General features: G+C 55.0%; 3 protein-coding genes across 3 annotated transcripts; all 3 read left to right on the top strand.

Annotated features, from left to right (window-relative positions):
- HOXB8 (homeobox B8) lies at positions 1-2,138 on the top strand. The gene is made up of 2 exons (XM_012659974.1): positions 1-1,016; positions 1,807-2,138. The coding sequence occupies exons 1-2, from the start codon at positions 593-595 to the stop codon at positions 2,112-2,114; spliced, it is 732 nt and encodes a 243-aa protein (XP_012515428.1). The 5' UTR covers positions 1-592; the 3' UTR covers positions 2,115-2,138.
- Positions 2,139-4,320: 2,182 nt separating this feature from the next.
- HOXB7 (homeobox B7) lies at positions 4,321-7,284 on the top strand. The gene is made up of 2 exons (XM_012659986.1): positions 4,321-4,823; positions 6,926-7,284. The coding sequence occupies exons 1-2, from the start codon at positions 4,424-4,426 to the stop codon at positions 7,177-7,179; spliced, it is 654 nt and encodes a 217-aa protein (XP_012515440.1). The 5' UTR covers positions 4,321-4,423; the 3' UTR covers positions 7,180-7,284.
- A 2,752-nt stretch (positions 7,285-10,036) lies between these two features.
- On the top strand, positions 10,037-19,229 carry HOXB6 (homeobox B6). The gene is made up of 3 exons (XM_012660029.1): positions 10,037-10,559; positions 16,768-17,292; positions 18,334-19,229. Exons 2-3 carry the CDS (start codon positions 16,878-16,880, stop codon positions 18,591-18,593), a joined length of 675 nt encoding a protein of 224 aa, XP_012515483.1. The 5' UTR covers positions 10,037-10,559; positions 16,768-16,877; the 3' UTR covers positions 18,594-19,229.
- The last annotated feature ends 1,161 nt before the right edge of the window (positions 19,230-20,390 follow it).

The following is a 20,390-nucleotide window of genomic DNA, read 5'->3' as shown; positions in this document are numbered from 1 at the left end:
TCCTCACTCCCTGGCGCTCTCTCGCTCTAGCTCTCTCTCTCGCTCGCTCTCTCTCGCTCGCACCCTCGCTCTGCGTTCTGTCCGGGAGGAGTACGAAGAAGCCAATAGGATGCGGGGTCTCTAATGGATGCAAATGATCATGAAAAGACAGTGCAAAATATGAAACAACTCATTTGCAGGGAAGTAAATCACCGAAAACTGTTTATGAACTGGCATCCCTTCTTCGAAATGTAAAGCGAGGACCTCTTTAAGTGGCGGTATATTTTTGTTTGGGGGGTGGGGGGTGGGGGGAGGGCGAGCGAGCCGCGGCTGCCATGCAGGCTTAGACTTTTGGAGGCTTCTCTGTCCTTTTCTATTCCTGGAAATCACAAAAAGTGTGGCGGCTTCGAGATCTTCTTCGCCTTTTCTTTCTTTCCTTTTTTTTTTTTTTTCTCCTCCTCCCTTTCCCTCTCCTTTCCTGGCGAGGGTGACTAGGAGCCGGCGAATCCGCGTTTTTTTTTCTCTCTCTCCCTCCCTTTCCCCCTCCCCACCCCCTCCCCAACAGCCCCCAACTACAGCCTCCGCCGCCGCCGCCGCCTCAAAATTCAATAAAATGAGCTCTTATTTCGTCAACTCACTGTTCTCCAAATACAAAACCGGGGAGTCCCTGCGCCCCAATTATTATGACTGCGGCTTCGCCCAGGACCTGGGCGGCCGACCCACCGTGGTGTATGGTCCCAGCAGCGGCGGCAGCTTCCAGCACCCTTCGCAAATCCAGGAGTTCTACCACGGGCCATCGTCGCTGTCCACGGCTCCCTACCAGCAGAACCCGTGCGCCGTGGCGTGCCACGGGGACCCGGGCAACTTCTACGGCTACGACCCGCTGCAGCGCCAGAGCCTGTTCGGTGCGCAGGATCCAGACCTGGTGCAGTACGCAGACTGCAAGCTCGCGGCCGCCAGCGGCCTGGGCGAGGAGGCTGAGGGCTCGGAGCAGAGCCCGTCGCCAACACAGCTGTTCCCCTGGATGCGCCCGCAAGGTGAGCTCGCGACGGGGCCGGCGGGGCCGGGCCGACCCGGAGGGCCCAAGGCCGGGCAGGGGGCCGGGCAGGCCCGGGCGCATTCCCTGTAGCTACTGGAAGACTTGCGGGCTCCGTTCCGGTCGCCTCCGGCTTCTTCCTTTTCTTCCTTCCTTCCTTTCTTGCTTTTTTTGGGTTTCTTTCTTTCTTTTTTGTTTCCCTGGAAAGGGGGGTCAGTAAGCGACATTTCCTGAATCCATAAACCCCTCACCCTTCCTTACTTTTCTTCTCCTTCCCCTCCTTTTTTTTCTTTTACTGTTTTATGGGGGGTAGTGGAGAGAGGGTGGTGGGAGTGGGGGCGCTCAACTTTTGCACTTCTCAATTGCTTTATAGTTTAATTACCCTGAAGAAACTTTTCTTCTGGGGCAGAGGCTCTGGGGGCTTTTCAAGGTGGGTCCATTCGTCCCCACCGGCTTTTTTATTCTTATTTTTCCCCCTCCTTCACATCCTTCCTTCTAAAGTTTATGGCACTTTTAGTAGATTTGAACCACCCTCCACCCAACTCTGGTTCTGGTTACCAGGGCAGGGGGCTCCCCTTTCTGGCTCCCTTGGACTCACTGGTGTCTGATCCTTCCCACCCCCGCTGCCGACCACGGCCTCCCCGAGCCCCCCGCCCCCGCGTGAGGTAGAAGGTCCCTTGCCCTTATTATACTGGTCTCCTAGGCTCGTTCACGAATCTTCCAACCTTCTCCGTCTCTGTCCCCTCCCCCCTCCCCCCTCCCCTCTGTCTCGCCCTTTCCCCCATTCCCAGCAGCCGCCGGACGCAGGCGAGGCCGACAGACCTACAGCCGCTACCAGACCCTGGAGCTGGAGAAGGAGTTCCTATTTAATCCCTATCTGACTCGCAAGCGGCGAATCGAGGTATCGCATGCGCTGGGACTGACAGAGAGACAGGTCAAAATCTGGTTCCAGAACCGGAGGATGAAGTGGAAAAAAGAAAACAACAAAGACAAGTTCCCCAGCAGCAAATGCGAGCAGGAGGAGCTGGAGAAACAGAAGCTGGAGCGGGCCCCGGAGGCGGCGGACGAGGGCGACGCGCAGAAGGGTGACAAGAAGTAGGCTCCAGCTGGGACTGCCAGGGCCGCGGCCTCCCGCACGTCCGCCGGTCCCCGACCGCGCCGCCGCCACAGTCCCTCGCCCGAGAGAGCTCTGGCCCCGCGAGCGGAGCCAGGAGCCGAGCCTCCCACCGCAGCGTCCCCACCGCGCCAGTCCCCGCTAGTGGTAGTATCTCGTAATAGCTTCTGTGTGTGAGCTACCGTGGATCTCCTTCCCTTCTCTTGGGGGCCGGGGGAAAAGAAAAGGATTTTAAGCAAGGACTCCCTCGCTCTGCGAGGGTGAGCGGCCGAGGCCCGGCTGAGCCCCCCTCCCCCGCACTCCTGCCCCGTCCCCGTGTAAAAAGCCTCCTTGTGCAATGGTCTTTTTTTCCTTTGAACGTGCTTCTTTGTAATGACCGAGGTACCGATTTCTGCTAAGTTCTCCCAACAACATGAAACTGCCTATTCACGCCGTAATTCTTTCTGTCTCCCTCTCTCTCTTTTCTCTTCTCTTCTCGTCTCTTCTCTCTCGCTCTCTCTCTCTCTCTCTCTCTCTCTCTCTCTCTCTCTCTCTCTCTCTCGCCGCGTCCTCATTTCCCCTCCCAACCCCTCTCTCCCCGCTGCCCTCCCTAGCTGGCTGGCTTTCTCTCTTGCTTCTCTCTTTTCCTCCCCCACCGCCCCTTTGGTTTGACAGTTTCGTCTTAAGTGTTTCTCAAAAGAGGTTGCTTTAGTTAGCATGCGCGCTGTGGGCAATTGTTAAAAGTGTTCTTAGGTTTACTGTGAAGAGAATGTATCCTGTATCCGTGAATTGCTTTATGGGGGGGAGGGAGGGCTAATTATATATTTTGTTGTTCCTCTATACTTTGTTCTGTTGTCTGCGCCTGAAAAGGGCGGAAGAGTTACAATAAAGTTTACAAGCAAGAACCCGAGACTGGCCCGGCCCGCGCTCCTCTTTTGCTCCTGGGCGCCTTGCAGAGCTGGGGGGAGCCTGTCACCGGGCTCCTGCGCCTGCTGAGGCTAGGCCGCGGAGAGGAGGGGGCGGGGGCTGGAGGCAGGTGGTGAGAGTCCCTTGGCCCAGGGGCGCAGCGGGTGAGGGAGGCGGCTGCGCGTGATTGGAGGAGAGAAAAACGAGGGAGGGGAGCCAAGAGAAACCCCCTCCCCTCGCGTTCCGAGGCTGCCCGGCCCCGGAGACCCGGGCGCCCAGGCCACGGGGGAGAGATGCGCATAGGCTGGTGGCTATATCCCCCACCACCTCCCTCTTTGTTTTGATGTGTGTCCTTCTATATGTGTGGGGTAGGGGATAAAGGTGGAGTGCAGGGCTGCTGAGCTCGCTTATATTTTTATTTTTCTCGAATTCTGGTGGGGGGAACAAGAGGAGAAGGGAAATCCTCTTCTCCACCTCTCCCTCTTTGGGACTTGGCCACCTTCGCTCAGCTCCAAGGCCTAGGCTCGCCGCCTTTCTTCCTTCCCTGCCTCTGCTTCGCTGGTAGCCACGCTCTACTGAGGCATCCAGGAACCGGGAGAGCAGCGTGCCTGGGCCGCCCTCCACCCTTCCTTTCTTTGCCCACCCCACCCCACTCCACCCCATCCACTCAAACACCCCCCCGTTTTTTGTTGTTGTTGTGTTTTTTTACTTTCAAACCTTTTTTTTAGCCACCAGAAACTGCAGCACGGGCTGGATCTTGTGCCTTGCACCTATGAAGCCTCGCTCCATCTCTGCTTGTGTATCTGGGGCACCGAGAGAGCCGTGAGCCAGGTTTACCTCGTTCCTCGCCTTGGGAGAACCGGACCAACTTCACCCAAAGCCCTGCTGAATTGGCCCGGCTTAATAAAGACTGACCTGCCCCCACTCACCACCCACCAACCAACCCAGTTGCGTGTATTCAATTCCTGCGTTTGTCTCTCGCTCGGTCGGTAACGGGCTGGAGAGGATGGGTGGAGGGTGACAACGCGGATCTCTGGGAGGTTATTTATTTTCCCTTCCACTCAATCCCTTCCTCCCCAAATCTCGCCTGCAAGCTGCCTCCAGCCCGCGGGGGTCGGCAGCGGCCCTTGAGCCCCCAGCCCCAATCCACAGTGCTCGGCTTTCCCATTCATTATTGATCATATTTTATAAATCCAACGCCACACAATTTTTTCCACATTACCGGGAGCCGCGGGGAGGCTGCCCGGCCATTGGCGGAGGGGACGTCACGTGGGCGAGTGTCACGTGGTCTGGAGAGGAAAAAGGGGGTCCTTTTTGGTGTAAATCTGGACTCTAATTCTGTAATATATCAAGGAATCTCGTAAAACCGACACTAAAACGTCCCTGCCTACAAATCATCCGGCCAAATTATGAGTTCATTGTATTATGCGAATGCTTTATTTTCTAAATATCCAGCCGCAAGTTCGGTTTTCGCTACCGGAGCCTTCCCCGAACAAACTTCTTGTGCGTTTGCTTCCAACCCCCAGCGCCCGGGCTATGGAGCAGGTTCGGGCGCTTCCTTCGCCGCCTCGATGCAGGGCTTGTACCCCGGCGGGGGGGGCATGGCGGGCCAGAGCGCTGCCGGTGTCTACGCGGCCGGCTACGGGCTCGAGCCGAGTTCCTTCAACATGCACTGCGCGCCCTTTGAGCAGAACCTCTCCGGGGTGTGTCCCGGCGACTCCGCCAAGGCGGCAGGCTCCAAGGAGCAGAGGGACTCGGACTTGGCGGCCGAGAGTAACTTCCGGATCTACCCCTGGATGCGAAGCTCAGGTAACGCCGCGCACCAAACTGTCCCGAGCCCCAGCGGGCAGGGCACATTCGCTGGAAGGCGCCCCCTTCCTGGCCGGGCATCCCTTTCCGCGTCCAGAGTCCTTCCGGCCTGGGGTCGGCCTTGGGGACGCGGCACCCCCTTGGCTGCGACCCAGCGAGCTGCCCCCACCCCTATATTTGCTCGGTGCTCTCAGGCTTGCTCTGCTTCCCGGCGGATCTCTCTTCGCCGACGCCGCGACGCTCCGAGCCCCCATCCCGCCCCCCACCCTTCCTCCCGGCCTTTTAGCTTTAAATATTTATCAGCAGCGCCGGCACGGGTTGGAGACGAGGCCGTTTGTCTTGCGGAGGAAGGCTGGGGTTTGCAGAGAATAGCCATTAGGTTCTCCCCCTTCTCTCCCCCCTTCCCCGCCAGGGATCTCAGTTCTGGGTGTGTCTCCCAGCCCCTGCTCCGATAAGGTATGGGGGAGGGGGCCATAGCGTTAAGCAATCTCCCCTCCCCCTTCCTTTCCAGCCAACCCCGCTCCCCCATTATTCCCAATGGGACAATTAGAGGTGGGCTCTAGAGGCCTGGGGGGAGGAGATGAGGACCCAGCAAGGGAGACAGAGCCAGAGAGGCAGGTGCAGGGAGGGAGCTGAGGCCAAGAGAGATGAGGCTCCTGACCCCCCAGTGAACTTGGGGGTGGGGAGGAGAACTAGAGAAAGGGTCAGAGGCCTCCTGGGAGTACAACTGGCTTCCTCAGGTGCCCTTCCCGGGACTCCTATGCACCCCTGGAGAACTGGCCAACAAGTTTGGAGGTGTCTCTCTGGAAAGGTGACTCTCCTCTTGGGGGAGGGGCTATGACTCCATGGAGCCAAATGAAGATTTAAAGAGTGCAGGCCACCCAGCTAGCTGCTGCAGGAACCCCAAGAACCCAGGGATTCCATGGGTCTCCTGCCAAGCTTGGCCCAGACATCCTTTTTAATGTTGCCCCAAGGCAGATGAACTTGGGGGCTAGCCCCAAGGTCCAGAAGGCCCAAGACTTGTGGTCAGAGGCACCAGGAAAGGTGGGGGGCCAGGAGGAACCCACCTCTCACACTGTCAGTATTGGTGATCACAGTCCCCATTACCTGCTCCATAATTCAACTGCCTTTCCAGTTGATTTATCAAAGCCCCAATTTTTCTGCTCGTAAACATTTCAGCTTGGCTTTTATCTGACTTGAAACAAGGGCCCCTGGCCCCTCCTCTGCATCTCCTTCCCAGGAGGGCTGACATCAGCACCTCTCCCAGGTCTCTTCAGGTTCTGGGTCTAACCTGGGAAGTTCCCCTCTGCCCTTCAGCCCCCACCACCCAGATACTCCATGTTCTGCCCTAACTCAGGCTGCTGTCTCTCCTCTCCCTGTGCGCCTTCCTGGAGGCCCTTCCTGGAGGCCCGAAGATCAGATCGCTTTGGGTTGTCTAGGCAAGCAGGAAGGCAAGCACAGCCTGGCCCTGGAAGAACCTCAGCCAATCACTGGAAAAGAATCATCAGAGGGCAGCTGCTCTCAGACCAACTCCAGGCTCGAAGGAAATCTGCAAATCTGCACCTCATTCCACAACGGGATGGGGGGGAGATTGGGCCTGTGAGGCCCCTTTGTCTCCTTTTCTTCTTGGGAAACACTCCTAGGCCAGGCCTGGAGCCCCACTCCAGGGCCACTTGCGTGGTTCCCATTGGCCTCTACCTCCAAGACCATCTGAATCAGCATCCAAAAGGGGAGGCTTAGGGTCCCTGATCTCAGAGAGTGAAAGGAGGATTAACCTTGCCTTTTCCTACCTATACCCGTTAGGAGCAGAACTTTCAAGAACCAGCAGGTTAGATCCTCCTGGGTTCAGAAGCTCCAGGCTGAAAATGACTTCTTGGATGGAAAATAGAAATGTTTTCCTCGGGAGACCTGTAGAATGTTCTACACATTTAGGGGAATGGGCATGGAGCATGGGCTGAGGTGTGGAAAGAGAGAATTTAGTTTAGTGGGAAAATGGACTGCTTCTGTCCGCTGACTTCACACACATGGTCTAAGAGGGAGGTGGGCACTCTCTTGGCGGTTTACCCACTCACTGATTTTTCTCCTCCAAATACGGTACGCAGGAACCGACCGCAAGCGAGGCCGCCAGACCTATACCCGCTACCAGACCCTGGAGCTGGAGAAGGAATTTCACTACAACCGCTACCTGACGCGGCGGCGGCGCATCGAGATCGCGCACGCGCTCTGCCTCACGGAAAGACAGATCAAGATTTGGTTTCAGAACCGGCGCATGAAGTGGAAAAAGGAGAACAAGACCGCGGGCCCGGGGAACACCGGCCAGGACAAAGCCGAAGCAGAGGAGGAAGAGGAAGAGTGAGGAAGGACGGAGAAAGGGAGAGGAAGAGAGAGATGAGAAAGGGAGAGAGGGAGAAGCCCGGCTCTGGGAACTGAACCAGGAAACTCAAATAAGGAAGAAAAACACTGTTTAAATGAAAGCAGTTATAAGTTTTTTTTAAGGAGAGTGAAATTTTGGTTTCTCAACACTGAAAAAAAATACTACCTATAGGAAAGCCTGTCGGGTTTGTTTTTGTACAATATAGGAAGGACATTATCTACCTTGTTCTGTAGCTTTCTGGTATTTGCCTCCCCTTTTCTATGTTGCTATTGTAAGGTCTTTGTAAAATCTTGCTGTTTTGTAAGCCCCTTTTGATGCTGTCTTTGTGGACTGTGGGTCTGGACTAGTGCCTGTGGTTCCCCGCCCTCCTGAGCCTCTGCCTTCCCAGTAGCGGCACCAAAGGGGCCTTAGGGAGCCCCAAGGACCCACCGACTAGGGTGTTCCCCCAGCGATTAGGGTGTCCCCCCAGGACCTGCCCGCTGCTCCGTGCTCCTGCCAGCTCCCCAGCCCCACCCTGTGCCCCTCTTTACAATATATGTGTATGTAAAGGATGGAAAAATAAAACGCAATTAAAAATAAACAGATGCCTTATTTTCTGTGTCTCCCTAAGGCTGGGAGGGGGTCAGGGTTAAGGATGGGGAGGTGTCCCAGAGCCCCTCTGCTCTGGCTTCTGCTGTGGGCCCATTTCTGTGCTGGGTTTGCTCTTTTTCCTGGTGCCCCCAGCTCTGGGGAGCTGCCAACTAGCGAACCCCAATATTAGACACACACATTCCCTTTACACTCTTTACACATAAATATACACGAATGCACACAGTCACACACCTTATTTACAGGCTGACATCATGTATGAATATATACGCTGTCACATACATATTCTCAAATTTATATGTTCATAAATAAACATACAGGCATTCACACAATCTCAGCTCCACACCCACAAAACATGCATTCACATTCACACACACTCACAAGTAAACACACATTCACACTCACTCACAGACACATTGATATATACCAACGTACATTCACACATCGGCTTATAAACACACAGATTCACATATGCTCCCAAGAAAATACATCCATGAGCTCACATGCTCAGTCACACAAACTCACAAAACATAATAAAACAAAATTTAAAAATCTCACAGTTCCACAAACCCTCTTCCTCATTCAGGCCTTGAAACCAGGCTTCAGTATCTGGGCTGCAGCCCAACACAAACACAGAGCTGAAATCCAAAATGGTAGGCTGCATAGGAAGGAAGAGTGGAGGGAAAGGGAAAGTGAACACCCAAATCCACTTTGGCTTCTTGGCTGGCATTGGATAGAGGCCAGGAGGGTGAGTAGAGGCCTCATAGTCGGCCCAGAGAAGCCTCCAATGTCAGGGCGCTCACGGCTTTCCGCTTGCTTGACAAATATTTTTGGCAAGAGCTGTTCCTTTATTTTATTTCAATTTATTTTACTTTCATTTGTTTTAATTTATCTCATTCTAAATTCACACAGGCGACCCAAATAAAACTTAACAATGGGGGTGGAAAATGAGTCCGGGAGAAAGCCTGAGCTTTGGGAGTTTACCCAGCTAGTATGGCCGCATCCCAGCGCTCTGAGCCTGGCCGCGCCGCCGGCCGGCCGGGGGCTTCCTCCTAGCCTTCCTGCCCGCTCTCCGCGCCGCCGGCAACCTGGAACCTACTCCGCAGCACAGGGAGAGGGAGAGAGGAAGAAAAACATATTTTGAGAGGTTATTTCGTTTCCTGCATTTGGGTACTAATTGCTCAACTCGAAATATGGGGCTATTTTGGGGGACCTGGGAAACATGGGCTGAATTTTATTTTATTTTTTGCTCTAAAACACTCCCTGACTGCTGGACAAAAACCTGAAGGGCGGTGTCTACGCAGCTAGACCTGCGGGAATTGATTTTTAGTATAAATTCGATTAAAACGCTGGATTGTTTAAATTTAAAGAACAGACACCGGATAGAAAACGGGAGGACGGTTGGTTTTAGGAGACTTTTTAATTTGAATTTGTAAGTAAAAGCCTCCTAAACCTGCAGTTTCTCCCTTTAGTGATCAGAGAACTCCCTGGAGAGCGCGTGGAGCTGTCATAGAGAACCTGGACTTGCCTGCGTTTGGGCGGGAGAGGCCAGGATTTGGCTTTACCCTCCCCCAGTTTCTGGGGTGCGGAGGGCAAGAGAATCGGTTGTTCGACTATCTGCCTTGGCCCCCATCCAGGCCACCTTTCCTCCTAGGGCAAAACCTAAGCCCTGGGGTGTCAAAGGTCCCCAAACCCTCAATGCTGCAAGCCTCACAGGTGGGGGTCCTGCCATCTCTAGAGCTAGGAATGAGGGAGCCAGTTCAGAGGGAGAGCGGGGGACACTGAGGCTTTCGTTTTGCCCTGATGCAGATGGCAACTCTGGAAACAGGCTGTTGCTCCCGCCTTTCCCCAAAATTGCCTCAGACCAGTCCTATCCGGAGGATTTGGAGTGAATTTTTACTAGAGGAGCTGGTAGAGTTCCTGTGGAAAATAGGGATGTTCGGGAAAGCACCCCCTTCCCAGCTGGATTCTCGTGGCTTCTCCACTCTGATTCCCTGCCCCCCAAACCTCATCCCTTCTCAGATTGGGGTTTCCCCAAAAAGAGAGGAGGAGAAGAAAAGAAGATGGCGACTGAGAAAAGGGTTGCTGGTGGAGCAGCCATGAAGAAATGCAATAAATTCCTTGTTGTTTTATGAAAATTTACAACTTTGTGATAGAAGTTTATGAGTGGTTGAATCCAGCGATTGGCCAGCGCCGGTCATGTGGGCAGGCGATCGTGAACATGAACTTTTTATCATTTCCCTGGTGGTTATAATGCAGCATTCTTTTGGACACCACACCTAGGTCGGAGCACTGTCGTCCTTCAGGGCTCCAGCCTCTTGATATTTTTATACTTCGGTATCAGCTCAATAGAGCAAAAGAGAGAGAGGAAGAGAGAGGGGGGAGAGGAGAGAAAAGAGAGAGAGGGAGAGAGAGAGAGAGAAAGAGAGAGAGAGGAGGAGGGGTGGGAATTACACAAAAGAGAACCAAAAATAATTTTGATTCTAAATTAATTTGCTTGCTGATCTGGGATTTTAGTCATCATGGAAGGTAAATGGACGATCTGCCCAGGACCGCAGCCCGATACCATTTTTCAAAGCCAGAACTTACTCCATTTTCTATGCAAATGTCAGAAAAGCGAAACACCCTCTCTCCCAAGTCAGAGAAGGGGAAGCAACGGCTCTCAGGTTGGGACAATATTATCTGGAAGCTGAAGAAGAAACCGAACGCTCCTTTTTTCCCCTCCCTTCCCATCCCTTTCAATCCAGAGGAAAAAAATTCCAAGGTCTGCAAAGGTAAGGGAGATTCTACAATTCTCTTCTTGTTCGTTAGCATGGCTTTTGTAGGGGGTGGGGCTTGGGTTTTTCTCCCTCCTCCCCCGCTCCAAGACGGGGCTGAACCCCACCTCTGGGCGCTGCAGGGAGAGGCTTCCCAGGAAATTCAGTAGCGGAGAGAGGGGTGGCTGCTTCCTGGAGGGGGAGCCAAGGCAGGGAAGATGGGAAGAGGAACTGAAAGGGGCCACGAGGCCAGCTCTAAGTCGCCTTTTTAAGCTTGGAGGAGAGGCTCACGCAAGGACTGGGAAAGAGAGGACGGGGGTGTCTGGTCTTCTATGGCATCCGAAGAAGCCAGTCGCTATGGCTTCTGTGGGTTTTCTCCCTCCCTCCCATCATCCCTCCCTTGTCCTGGCCTCTCCCAATTGCCCCGCTGAGTTCTCTTGCCTGGTGCGGATATCGGCGATTTCCCGACAGCATTGGCATGCGGGGCGGTGGCGCTAAGGGACGTCCTGGTCTCTGTAGGGCCTGGAATCTCCGCAGAGGCCGGCGAAGGCGAGGAGGCGGCTAGAGAGACACAGAAAGAACAATTCACAGAAAAATGTTCACTGTCTCTCTTTGGTGGCATTTCTGAAATTAAAGGGCTGTGGGTGGAGGCACCCAAAGCGAGGGAGACCCCCCCAGGAAGCCTGCCCGAGAATGCCCAGGTCTCTCGCCACTCCTGCAGGAGGGAGCCTCGCTCTGCAGGGAGACAGTTTTGTGGTTTTAACGCGGTAGGTTACAGCGTGCTGGTTTCTGAGCGATATTGACTGTTACTTGTGTTGTATTGGTATGGGAGGTGTGAATTTCGGTGGAGGAGAAAATTGTCCTGTGTATGTCTGATATGGAAACATTTCAAACTCTCCTGGATCCAAACGTGGTGATTGTGAAGAAGCTGTTTAGCTTGTTGTGTTTTAGGCTTGTTAAAAAAAAAATAGAAAAGAAAAAGAAAACCCAGTTATGGAACCTGATGGTATTTGAACTAGAAAGCCGAGTGGCACTGAGCTCGGACAGCTAGCCCTGTACCTCCGGTGCCCAGATTTCATCCGCCCCCCACCCCGCTGCCTCAGGCCTCCTGGGGAAGGGGGGGTGGAGAAGAACCTTGGGCGGGAGATAGATTCCTGAAGTAGCTGGGGGTGGAAGAAGGCACAAGCATTGAGGCAAGGACTTAAAAGTGGGTTGACAGAGCTTCTGGGGAAGCTGTGAGCCTAGAGATAAGTGACATTGGGCGCGGAGGACAGGAAAGACCGTGATTTAGTTTTGTTTGCATCAATAGGTGATTGCTTTTCTCTTTCTTAAGACCAGATGCAGGGCGTTCATCCTCAGGTCTGTAGTTGCCCAGGAATCGCGGGGTCTGGGGTGTGTGTGTTGGGGGGGAGAGTATATTGGCTTTCTCAGTCCTGAGCTGCGAGAGGGACGATGCAGCCACTTGTGGCGCGGGAGGGGGCCCCTGGGGGCGCAGGTAGATGCCCTAGGCGCAGGCCCGGACTGGGCGCCGGAGGGACTGCTTGGCTTCATAGCAAGAGTCGTTCTCCGCCAACACCCACGGCACTCGGGGCCTGGTCTCAAAGGAAAAATTCCCCAAACCCACCCATACTAAAGGTCTTTTTCTCCTGTAGTCTTGGCGGGTTATAAATCCTCCCTTAAGACAGTTTGTTCTGACCCAAATTATGCGGTTTGCTGCCATCTACCGTCCGTTCGGAGACACGCGGCTTCGGCGCCGCACGCCCCACGACACTGCCGGAGCCGTGCCCGACGCCTGAAGCCCCAGCCGCTCAGGTTCGACAGGATTCGGGGGATTTGGGGCCCACACCGACGCTCCCTGCTGGATCTTGGTTTCCGGGTGTGGATGAGAGAATAGAACAAGTTTCTCCCCAAGTCCACCATCCCCAACCCCATACTCCTCCCTGCCCCCGCCCATCTCAGCTCCAAACCTGCAGGCTGGCAGGAGAAGCGGCTTCTCCTAGGGCATATTTAAAGAGGACTAATGCTACATTCAGCGGGCAGGGGGCCCTGAACCAAAGGGTTGAGGGATCAGAGCCACGACACCACGACCACGCACCCCCCAAAAGCGCGGGAGAGGATCGGGGCCGCTGGAGAGACCCGAGGCCAAGGCTGTTCAAGGTTTATTTGGTTTTCTCCTCAGCCAAGGGGAGGGGCCCGCGGGGAAGGCGCCGGCCCCGGCAGTTCCACTCGGTTGTCAAAAGACAAACCGAGTCTGTGTTCTCCGGGTTGGCTGGTGGGTCTTGCCAGTTCCTTGGCTGGTGGATCCGTGGTGAAGGAATTGAACCGAGTTTTCTGGAAACTGTTGGTGTCTCCAGTGAGAGTCTATCCCCTCCCCCATTCTCGATCGTTTCTAGCGAAATCGACGCAAATGTACTTTGGGGAAAAATTGGGAGTGGGACTGGGGCTAAATCATTAAGGAACCACACCGTTGTAATTTCCGTTCCTGCCGGACCCTTCCACCCGCTTAACGCTACCGCTTTCCCAGAAAGGGGTGGCGAGGGCGGGGGTATGCGCCTGTGCTGCGGCATTTGAATATTGGCCCCTGTCTCACGGGTTACTGATTAGCTCGGGCTTTCAAGCCTCAGGAGGAAGCTCTGGCAGCTCCTTTAAAGGTGCTGTAGCTCCAATTCCTGGGCGGGGGGCGGGGGGTTCCAGGAAATTGCCTGCGGTGCCAGGCTAGCCGACGTGTTGCTAGGGTCTGGCGCGAAGCTAGAGGAGCTGCGGAGGTCCAGGGGCCTGGCAGTGCTGGGGGCAAACGCTGCAGCCGCGGCCCCCGCGCCCTCCTCTTGAGCCTGGGCCTCTGGAGCAGCTCTTTCAGCTTTTCCGCAGCGGAGTGACTTTCTGGCTGCTAGAAGGCTGGGCTTAAGTGAGTCCGCTCTGCGGGAAGCCCCGAGGGAGCCAGCATAGAAGGTCTTGGGCCCCTAGAAGATTTTTTTTTCTTTTGAGCAATCTGAAGGACAGGTAGGGAGGGGAAGTCGTGCTGACGAATCGAAACACTTCAGGGCTCTTAGGGTGCTCGTGGACCTGGCGGGGAGAGGACAAGGAGATCCGGCTCCTAGCCATTGCCCACTCCCCTCTAAGATCAGAGAAGATGCCGCTCATTTGCATAATGGAAATGAGGTCTTTGTACCTCAGGTTGGACCGGCCAATTTTAGGGCAAAGTGTTTCATCTAAAGAGCCTCCCCCAAGCTATGGGAGGAACCACAGGGGTACCTCTGGGAACATTTCTGTTCCCCAAACCCCGGGAATCAGAGCCCAAGGAGAGAATTGGGTTGAAATGTTTTCATCTGCCCCACTCCAGCAAAGTTGGGGGTGGCTGGAGTTGGGGAAGGTGCCCACAACCCAAAGTGCTGGATTGTTTTGGGAGGGCTTGGGGGGACACTTTGTAGCTTAGAGGAAATGGAAAGCCTGGACAATGTCTCAATCCCTACTGCCGCCCTCCCAACACATACAGGCAAATACCCCTCCCTGAGGTTACCCATCAAGAAGAATTTTACTCCTGAACTGAACACAACTTAGGAAACATTTTCCTGGGAGCTGGAATGTGTATGCTTGCCCACAGGACTGCAGATTCACAGCAGAGGAAAATTACAATTATAAATCCTGCCCGTGGCGTATCTGTACAATCCCTCTGTTACGTACTCAGGACTTAGTACACATTTATATCCACTGCTCTGAACACATACTTCCTCCTGGAGGCAGGGAGACACCCCAGACCGGCAGAAGGCTGTGCCCGCTCTGTATTTACGTATTCCCCTGTGGAGACAGACAGACAGAGGTGGACTGAACCACAGACAGATTCGTAGAGATCTGGCTCCAGAAACCAGGCGGTCTCTGGCCCGCCTGTTCTTTTTCCCAAACAAACGGATCAGACGAATAAACGCTCATAAATACCTCTGGGCTTAGATAAGAGCGATGAGGCGCTATTTCCTTTCATGCCTGACTCCAGGCGCCTCGGCCCTGCCGGTAGTGGCTCCATCTCCTGACAGGCAACCTGCAGAGGTGAGGTTAATTTGGGGACTGCGACTCTAAGAATAAGGCAATTATTTTCCTGCTTCTATCACAGGGGAAATCTCCCTCCCTCTCTGCATCTCACTTTGCCCAGACTCCACGGAGAAGACCACACCACCCAGTGCTAGGATGGGGACATTGTGGCCAGGAAGGGGGCAGGAAGGACTGAGGCCCAGAGCTCAGACTTAGTGTCAGGGAGGAGGGAGGTGTATACAAGCACTCTTCCCCACCTTGTTCCCCCTGTTCAAATAGCCCCTACTCCTCTCTTGGAGTGAGCCCAACCATAGCTAGATTTGGAACATTTATATTCATTATTAGGGTTTCTTCTCTTACATCCTCATCAAATCCCCCATAGAGTCAGGCTAGGAAGTGATTGGAGGAACATCGATGATGGCCACTTTGCCATGAAGGTGCAGCCAAGAAGTTGCCCTGAGTTCAGAGAGCCCTGGAAACCACTTTGCAACCAAACAAGTTCCCACCCTTGGTTACCCAACCTCAGTCCTGTACGGCCTTCGCTAGTGTCTTGTGCCATCTTCAGCGGGCAGAGCTGGGTCATAAGAAGGAGCCCTAAGGACTAGGCAGAGGAGGGTCAGCCTGGCCAGACATCAGACTTTGTCCCACATCCTGGCCCCTTCCTGTCCCCAGGTCGGTCGGAAGTTTGTCAACCTTCACTGCCTGGCCTGTGCACACATATTAGAATGTTGGAAATGCACTGTGGTCCTGTCTCCCACCCTGGGCTCAATGCTTATTTTCCTCGGTTGAGAGAGCCAGAGGCATACACTCTTATGCCCAAGCTCGTAAGGCAGCAAAGCTGATGATCCAAACATGGGGTGTGGGAGGGAATTGTAGAGATGCTGAGAGACAGACAGAAGGGAGAGAGTATGCAGCCTGATGGTTGGAAACTGCCTGCTGAGTCCCCGGGAGGACTGGAACACCTTCCTCCTTATAAAACTAAAGCAAAACCAAGTCTTGGGAAAGAATTGATTTTAAAAGGAATTGCCAGCTTCTGGAGAGACCTGGAAAAGGAGCAAGGGGCCCTCTTTTCCAGGTGGTCCTCCGATTGCTTCAAATAATAGGAAGATTTGAAGACCCACAATTGCAAGAGGAACAATTTCTTCCTTGTGCCCAGATTTACTTGGACACCCTTGATTCCTAAAAATCTGAGCCCAGGATATTTCTATGTCTTTTGGAGTATCAAGGGGTACTGGAGGGAGGGTTGCAGGCAGATAGGGATCAGACAGATAAAGCCATGTAGAATGAAGGGTACCCCTCACTCTCTCACTCCATATCCCCAAGTGAGGAGAGGGCCAGTCCTTTTCCCCAGTGCCTCTTCCCCTGCCAAGAGTGCGCAGCTGCATACTAGAACCAAGCGGGATGTCTTGGGCAGCAGCAGCCGCAGCCTTTCAAGAAGCTCCTAGCCTGGCCGCAGAGCCAGAGGGGAAGCTGGGGCTCAGAACGAGCGATCGGAGCCTGCGATCTCCCCCTCTTCTGGGTCTTCCAGGCAGTGGGATCTGACCTGCCCCCCTCAGACCATAAGAGTTGTGGAGAAGCAGGAATAATAAAACCAGGCTTGGAGGAGAGAGAGAGAGTAGATCTGATAAATAGAAAGAAACAATTTTCAAAACCTGGGAAGCAGGGTGTGTTTCTTCTTCGCTTTCCTTACTGAAACGATGCAAATTATCAGAGAACTCTTATCACCTACCAACATAAAATCCTAGGATCAAACCTTCTCCTTTAGCTCTCGCTCAAGGAGATTCAGCAACACTTACCCACCCCTCCCTGAGGGAAAGGGCCCAAGCTACGCAGGGGTTAACTTTTCTGAAAACACAATTAACTTTTTCCTATCTTGCGTGGGACGAGGGGAGGGATATATTTATTTAATCACTGGGGGATGGGGTGGTCTCCATCCAAATGCTCCCTCCTCCTTCAAAGGCACAGCGCCTCTTTCGCAGGTTCTACGTAGGTGGAACAGGACGCGTTGTGTTGTTGGGGAGAGAGAGAGAAAGGAGGAGAAGGAGGGAAAAAAAGGTTGATAGGTTTGTGCGCGGGTCCCTCGTGCGGGCTGCGCTCCTCCAGGGTGCTATTTGACAATTCCTGCCTCTGCCATTGGTCAGTGTTGGATCAGATGGTTGTATTTCCTTCTGGCCCTCACTGGCACCTCGCCATCCCCCCTCAGCTAAAACCCAATCTCGGATATACTACTAATAGGCGCGGCGCTCAGACTATAAAACACAACAAATCATAAACCCGGCGGAGCAGCAGCGGCCGCGCGCGCCTCCCCTCCCAATGAGTTCCTATTTCGTGAACTCCACCTTCCCCGTCACTCTGGCCAGCGGGCAGGAGTCCTTCCTGGGCCAGCTACCGCTCTACTCGTCCGGCTATGCGGACCCGCTGAGGCACTACCCCGCGCCCTATGGGCCGGGGCCCGGCCAGGACAAGGGCTTTGCCACTTCCTCCTATTACCCGCCGGCCGGCGGTGGCTATGGCCGAGCCGCGCCTTGCGACTACGGGCCGGCGCCGGCCTTCTACCGCGAGAAGGAGTCGGCCTGCGCGCTCTCGGGCGCCGACGAGCCTCCCCCGTTCCACCCCGAGCCGCGGAAGTCAGACTGCGCGCAGGACAAGAGCGTGTTCGGCGAGACGGAGGAGCAGAAGTGCTCCACTCCAGTCTACCCGTGGATGCAGCGGATGAATTCGTGCAACAGTGAGTGAGACTCCCTCCGCCGCCCGTCCCTGGGTCCCCCACCCCGGGAGACAACTAGCGAGGCCTCCCCCATTCTCCCACAGGGTGCTGGGTAGTCTTCTCAGTTAGGAGATAGGGGAAGATTGGGCGCCTGCACGGAGTCTCCCGCTCTGTCCTCAGGTCCACAGGAGTAACAAAGTTTGCAAAGTCCCCCTGCACTGGGAGCCAGGGGGAGTGAGTGGGCTCTCCCCGAGCGCCAGGCCAGAGCGAGGATTCCAGGTCAGGGAAGGAAACAGGGGTCGCAGTCGCTTGCTTTGCTTTCCTTTGGGCCCCAGCCCCCCTCCTCCTGCCCTGGTTGGGTCCCCCACCCAAAGAGGGCTCCATTAAAAACCGAGTGCGTCATGCAGGGGCGGACGGTGTGACGCTGGCGAGGGAGAGTTGGTCTGCCTGGGACTGTGCTTCCCTGGGGGTGGAGAGCTGGGGAAAGAAGAAGTACCAGGAAAGGAATGGTAGTCAGAGGAGAGAGGAAGAATAGGGGATAGAAAAAGAGGGAGGGGACGGAGGGGGAGAGAGGGAGAAACAGGCGCCTGGGTCTCAGGTTGGATTATTTGTCGGCCTTAAATCCCAATTGATGTCCATTAGCGGGACACCAAAGTAAGGAGCAGTTAATGTGGACTATGGATCGATTCACGTCATTACGGATTAAGGGCCTGAATCTATCATTGGTTGGGTGGGGGCGGGGGCATAGATGAATGGAAAGGGAGAGAAAGAAAAGATGTAGCTAGGAAGAGACACACCTGGCCAGCCCCTCCCCCTAGGCTCAGGTGGGAGTTCAAACTGCTCCTCCCCTCCCCCACAGAGAGTCTAGGCTGAAGGCACTTGCCTAGGAGACCAGGAGGGAATCTGGAGGGGGCGCTGGAGGAGTGAAGAAGGGGGGACACAGAACAGAGAGTGTGGAGAGTATCCCGGGACAGCCTGAAGTCCATGTTTGAGGGTCGAGTGGGGGAGGGGGGCTCTGGGCACTGTGACCCCAGGCCTCAGCGTCTCCACTCTGCATAACAGGTTCCTCCTTTGGGCCCAGCGGCCGGCGAGGCCGCCAGACCTACACGCGCTACCAGACGCTGGAGCTGGAGAAGGAGTTTCACTACAATCGCTACCTGACGAGGCGTCGGCGCATCGAGATCGCGCACGCCCTGTGCCTGACCGAGCGACAGATCAAGATCTGGTTCCAGAACCGGCGCATGAAGTGGAAAAAGGAGAGCAAACTGCTCAGCACCTCTCAGCTCAGTGCGGAGGAGGAGGAAGAAAAACCAGCCGAGTGAAGGTGCTGGAAAGGGAGAGGCGACGCGAAGGGAGAAGCCTGTGGGGAGCCGAGGGCATCGGAGAGCCCGAGAAGGCTCTGCGGGCGGAGGAGCCCAGGGACCTACTCTTCAGCGCGCGACAGGCGGGGCCCAGCGCTCTCCTGGACGCCTCTGCCCGCAGAGCTCTTGGCGGGTGCTTGGAGGCCGCACCGCCCGAGCCCACCCAGCACCCCGCGGGCCCCCTTCCTCCCCGAGGAACCCGCCTCGGCCCGATCAGGCTCCCTGTGAGAACTGAGGATAGGACTCACTTGATGTTTCCCGGAAGCAGAGCAAAATGCTCTTGTCTGTGTCTCGTCTCATTTCGTCCATGTCCCTGTGCACGGTTCAATGGTAGATTCGCTGTGCCCTCAGCGGGGGCCTCGAAAACTCCCTGACCCCAGACCTGTCGTCTCTCCCACCCCCTCCCCAAAGCCACTGGAAGGAGCACATACTACCTAGAAGAAGAGGAGCCTCAGAAGAAAACAAAGTTCTATTTTATTAATTTTCTATGTGTTGTGTTTGTAGTCTTGTCTTAGCTCTGGACGTGAAATACTTCGGTAATAATATTAATATTATTAATAATGATGATAATAATAATAATAAAGACATGAAAACTCGCCGCTCAGTCACCTCCAATCTTCCTCTGCCATTTTTTTTTTCTCTCCCCACTCCCCAACCACTCCATCCTCCCAGAGCCTAAACTCCCCAGCAAAGGCGGGAGCCTTGGTCCGCCTGGGGCCTCCCCAGCGGGCTCAACTCGATTCGGAAGTTACAGTTGGGATAAAGGCTGGAGCGATCAGTCGCTCCCAGGCGCCAGCGCTGCGCCTGGACAGTGCCGAGGCTCACAACCGCCTCTTCCTGCACAGACTTGGGGGACGGAGAGGGGCCGTTTTTCTCTTATTCTCTAGCCTTTCCTCGTTTGTCCACAGCACTAGGGACGCACCACTGATGTCCCCTATCCCCAAGCCCCTGCAGAGACTGAGCCTGGCGAGCCTTGGCGCCTCTGCAGCGCTTTCCTATCCTCATGGTTGCTGAGGCGCCTGGCCTCTGGCCCGCCCACACGGTCAGGTCTCCTTCAGCCCTGGCCCTCTGCTTCTGGCCTGTGGCTCCGGGGACTGAAAAATGGGACCACTGGGTATCTCTCCACCATGCAGCTGAAGGGGCTAGGTGCCCTTTCCTACCTCAAGGAGAAGCTCAGTGACAAGTAGGGGAATGTAAAGCCGCCAGCAGGCACTGGCAGAAGGACATGACTTTCCCTTGCTCCTTGGAGATCCGAGGGCGGGAGGCCAGGTGATGGGGCATTTGGGTCTCATCCTCTCAACCCGAAATGGCCCAATCTCTCTCTACCCCCACCCGCACCCAGGCGGCAAGCTGCTGACACTGTTTTCCTTTCTTTCTCCTCCCTCTCTCTCCCTTTTTTATTTTTAAAGAAAATAGCTGCCTGGCAGAAGGGGCCCAGCTGCAGCGGTCTCTGGCCGCCCAGCCCGCGCAGCAAGCCTCCGCTGTCTTCGAAACCCCTTCCCGGGGAAGGCGGTGGGTCGCCGGGCAAATTCTCAAACTGCCCAGCCACCAGCGAGGGGCCTCAAGTGGGGCCTCCGAATGCTATAGGCGGCATCTGACAAGGAGGCCACGGGGTCCCGCTTTAACCTCAAACTCTCAGCCGTTAGTGTCCAAACCCAAGCCGCCGACGCGGTGACCGCTGCAGTGTTTCCGGCAAAGTAGGCCGCTTAGTTATTGCGGTGCTCGTCCTGTGGGGTTCCTGTACTGTTTTGCCATTCC

This window comes from Propithecus coquereli, unplaced genomic scaffold (genome assembly GCF_000956105.1).
Source record: "Propithecus coquereli isolate 6110/MARCELLA unplaced genomic scaffold, Pcoq_1.0 Scaffold119, whole genome shotgun sequence".
NCBI classification, from domain to species: Eukaryota; Metazoa; Chordata; class Mammalia; order Primates; family Indriidae; genus Propithecus; species Propithecus coquereli.
The sequence above is the reverse complement of the archived record's forward strand: the minus strand, read 5'-3'. Positions and strand labels throughout refer to the sequence as shown.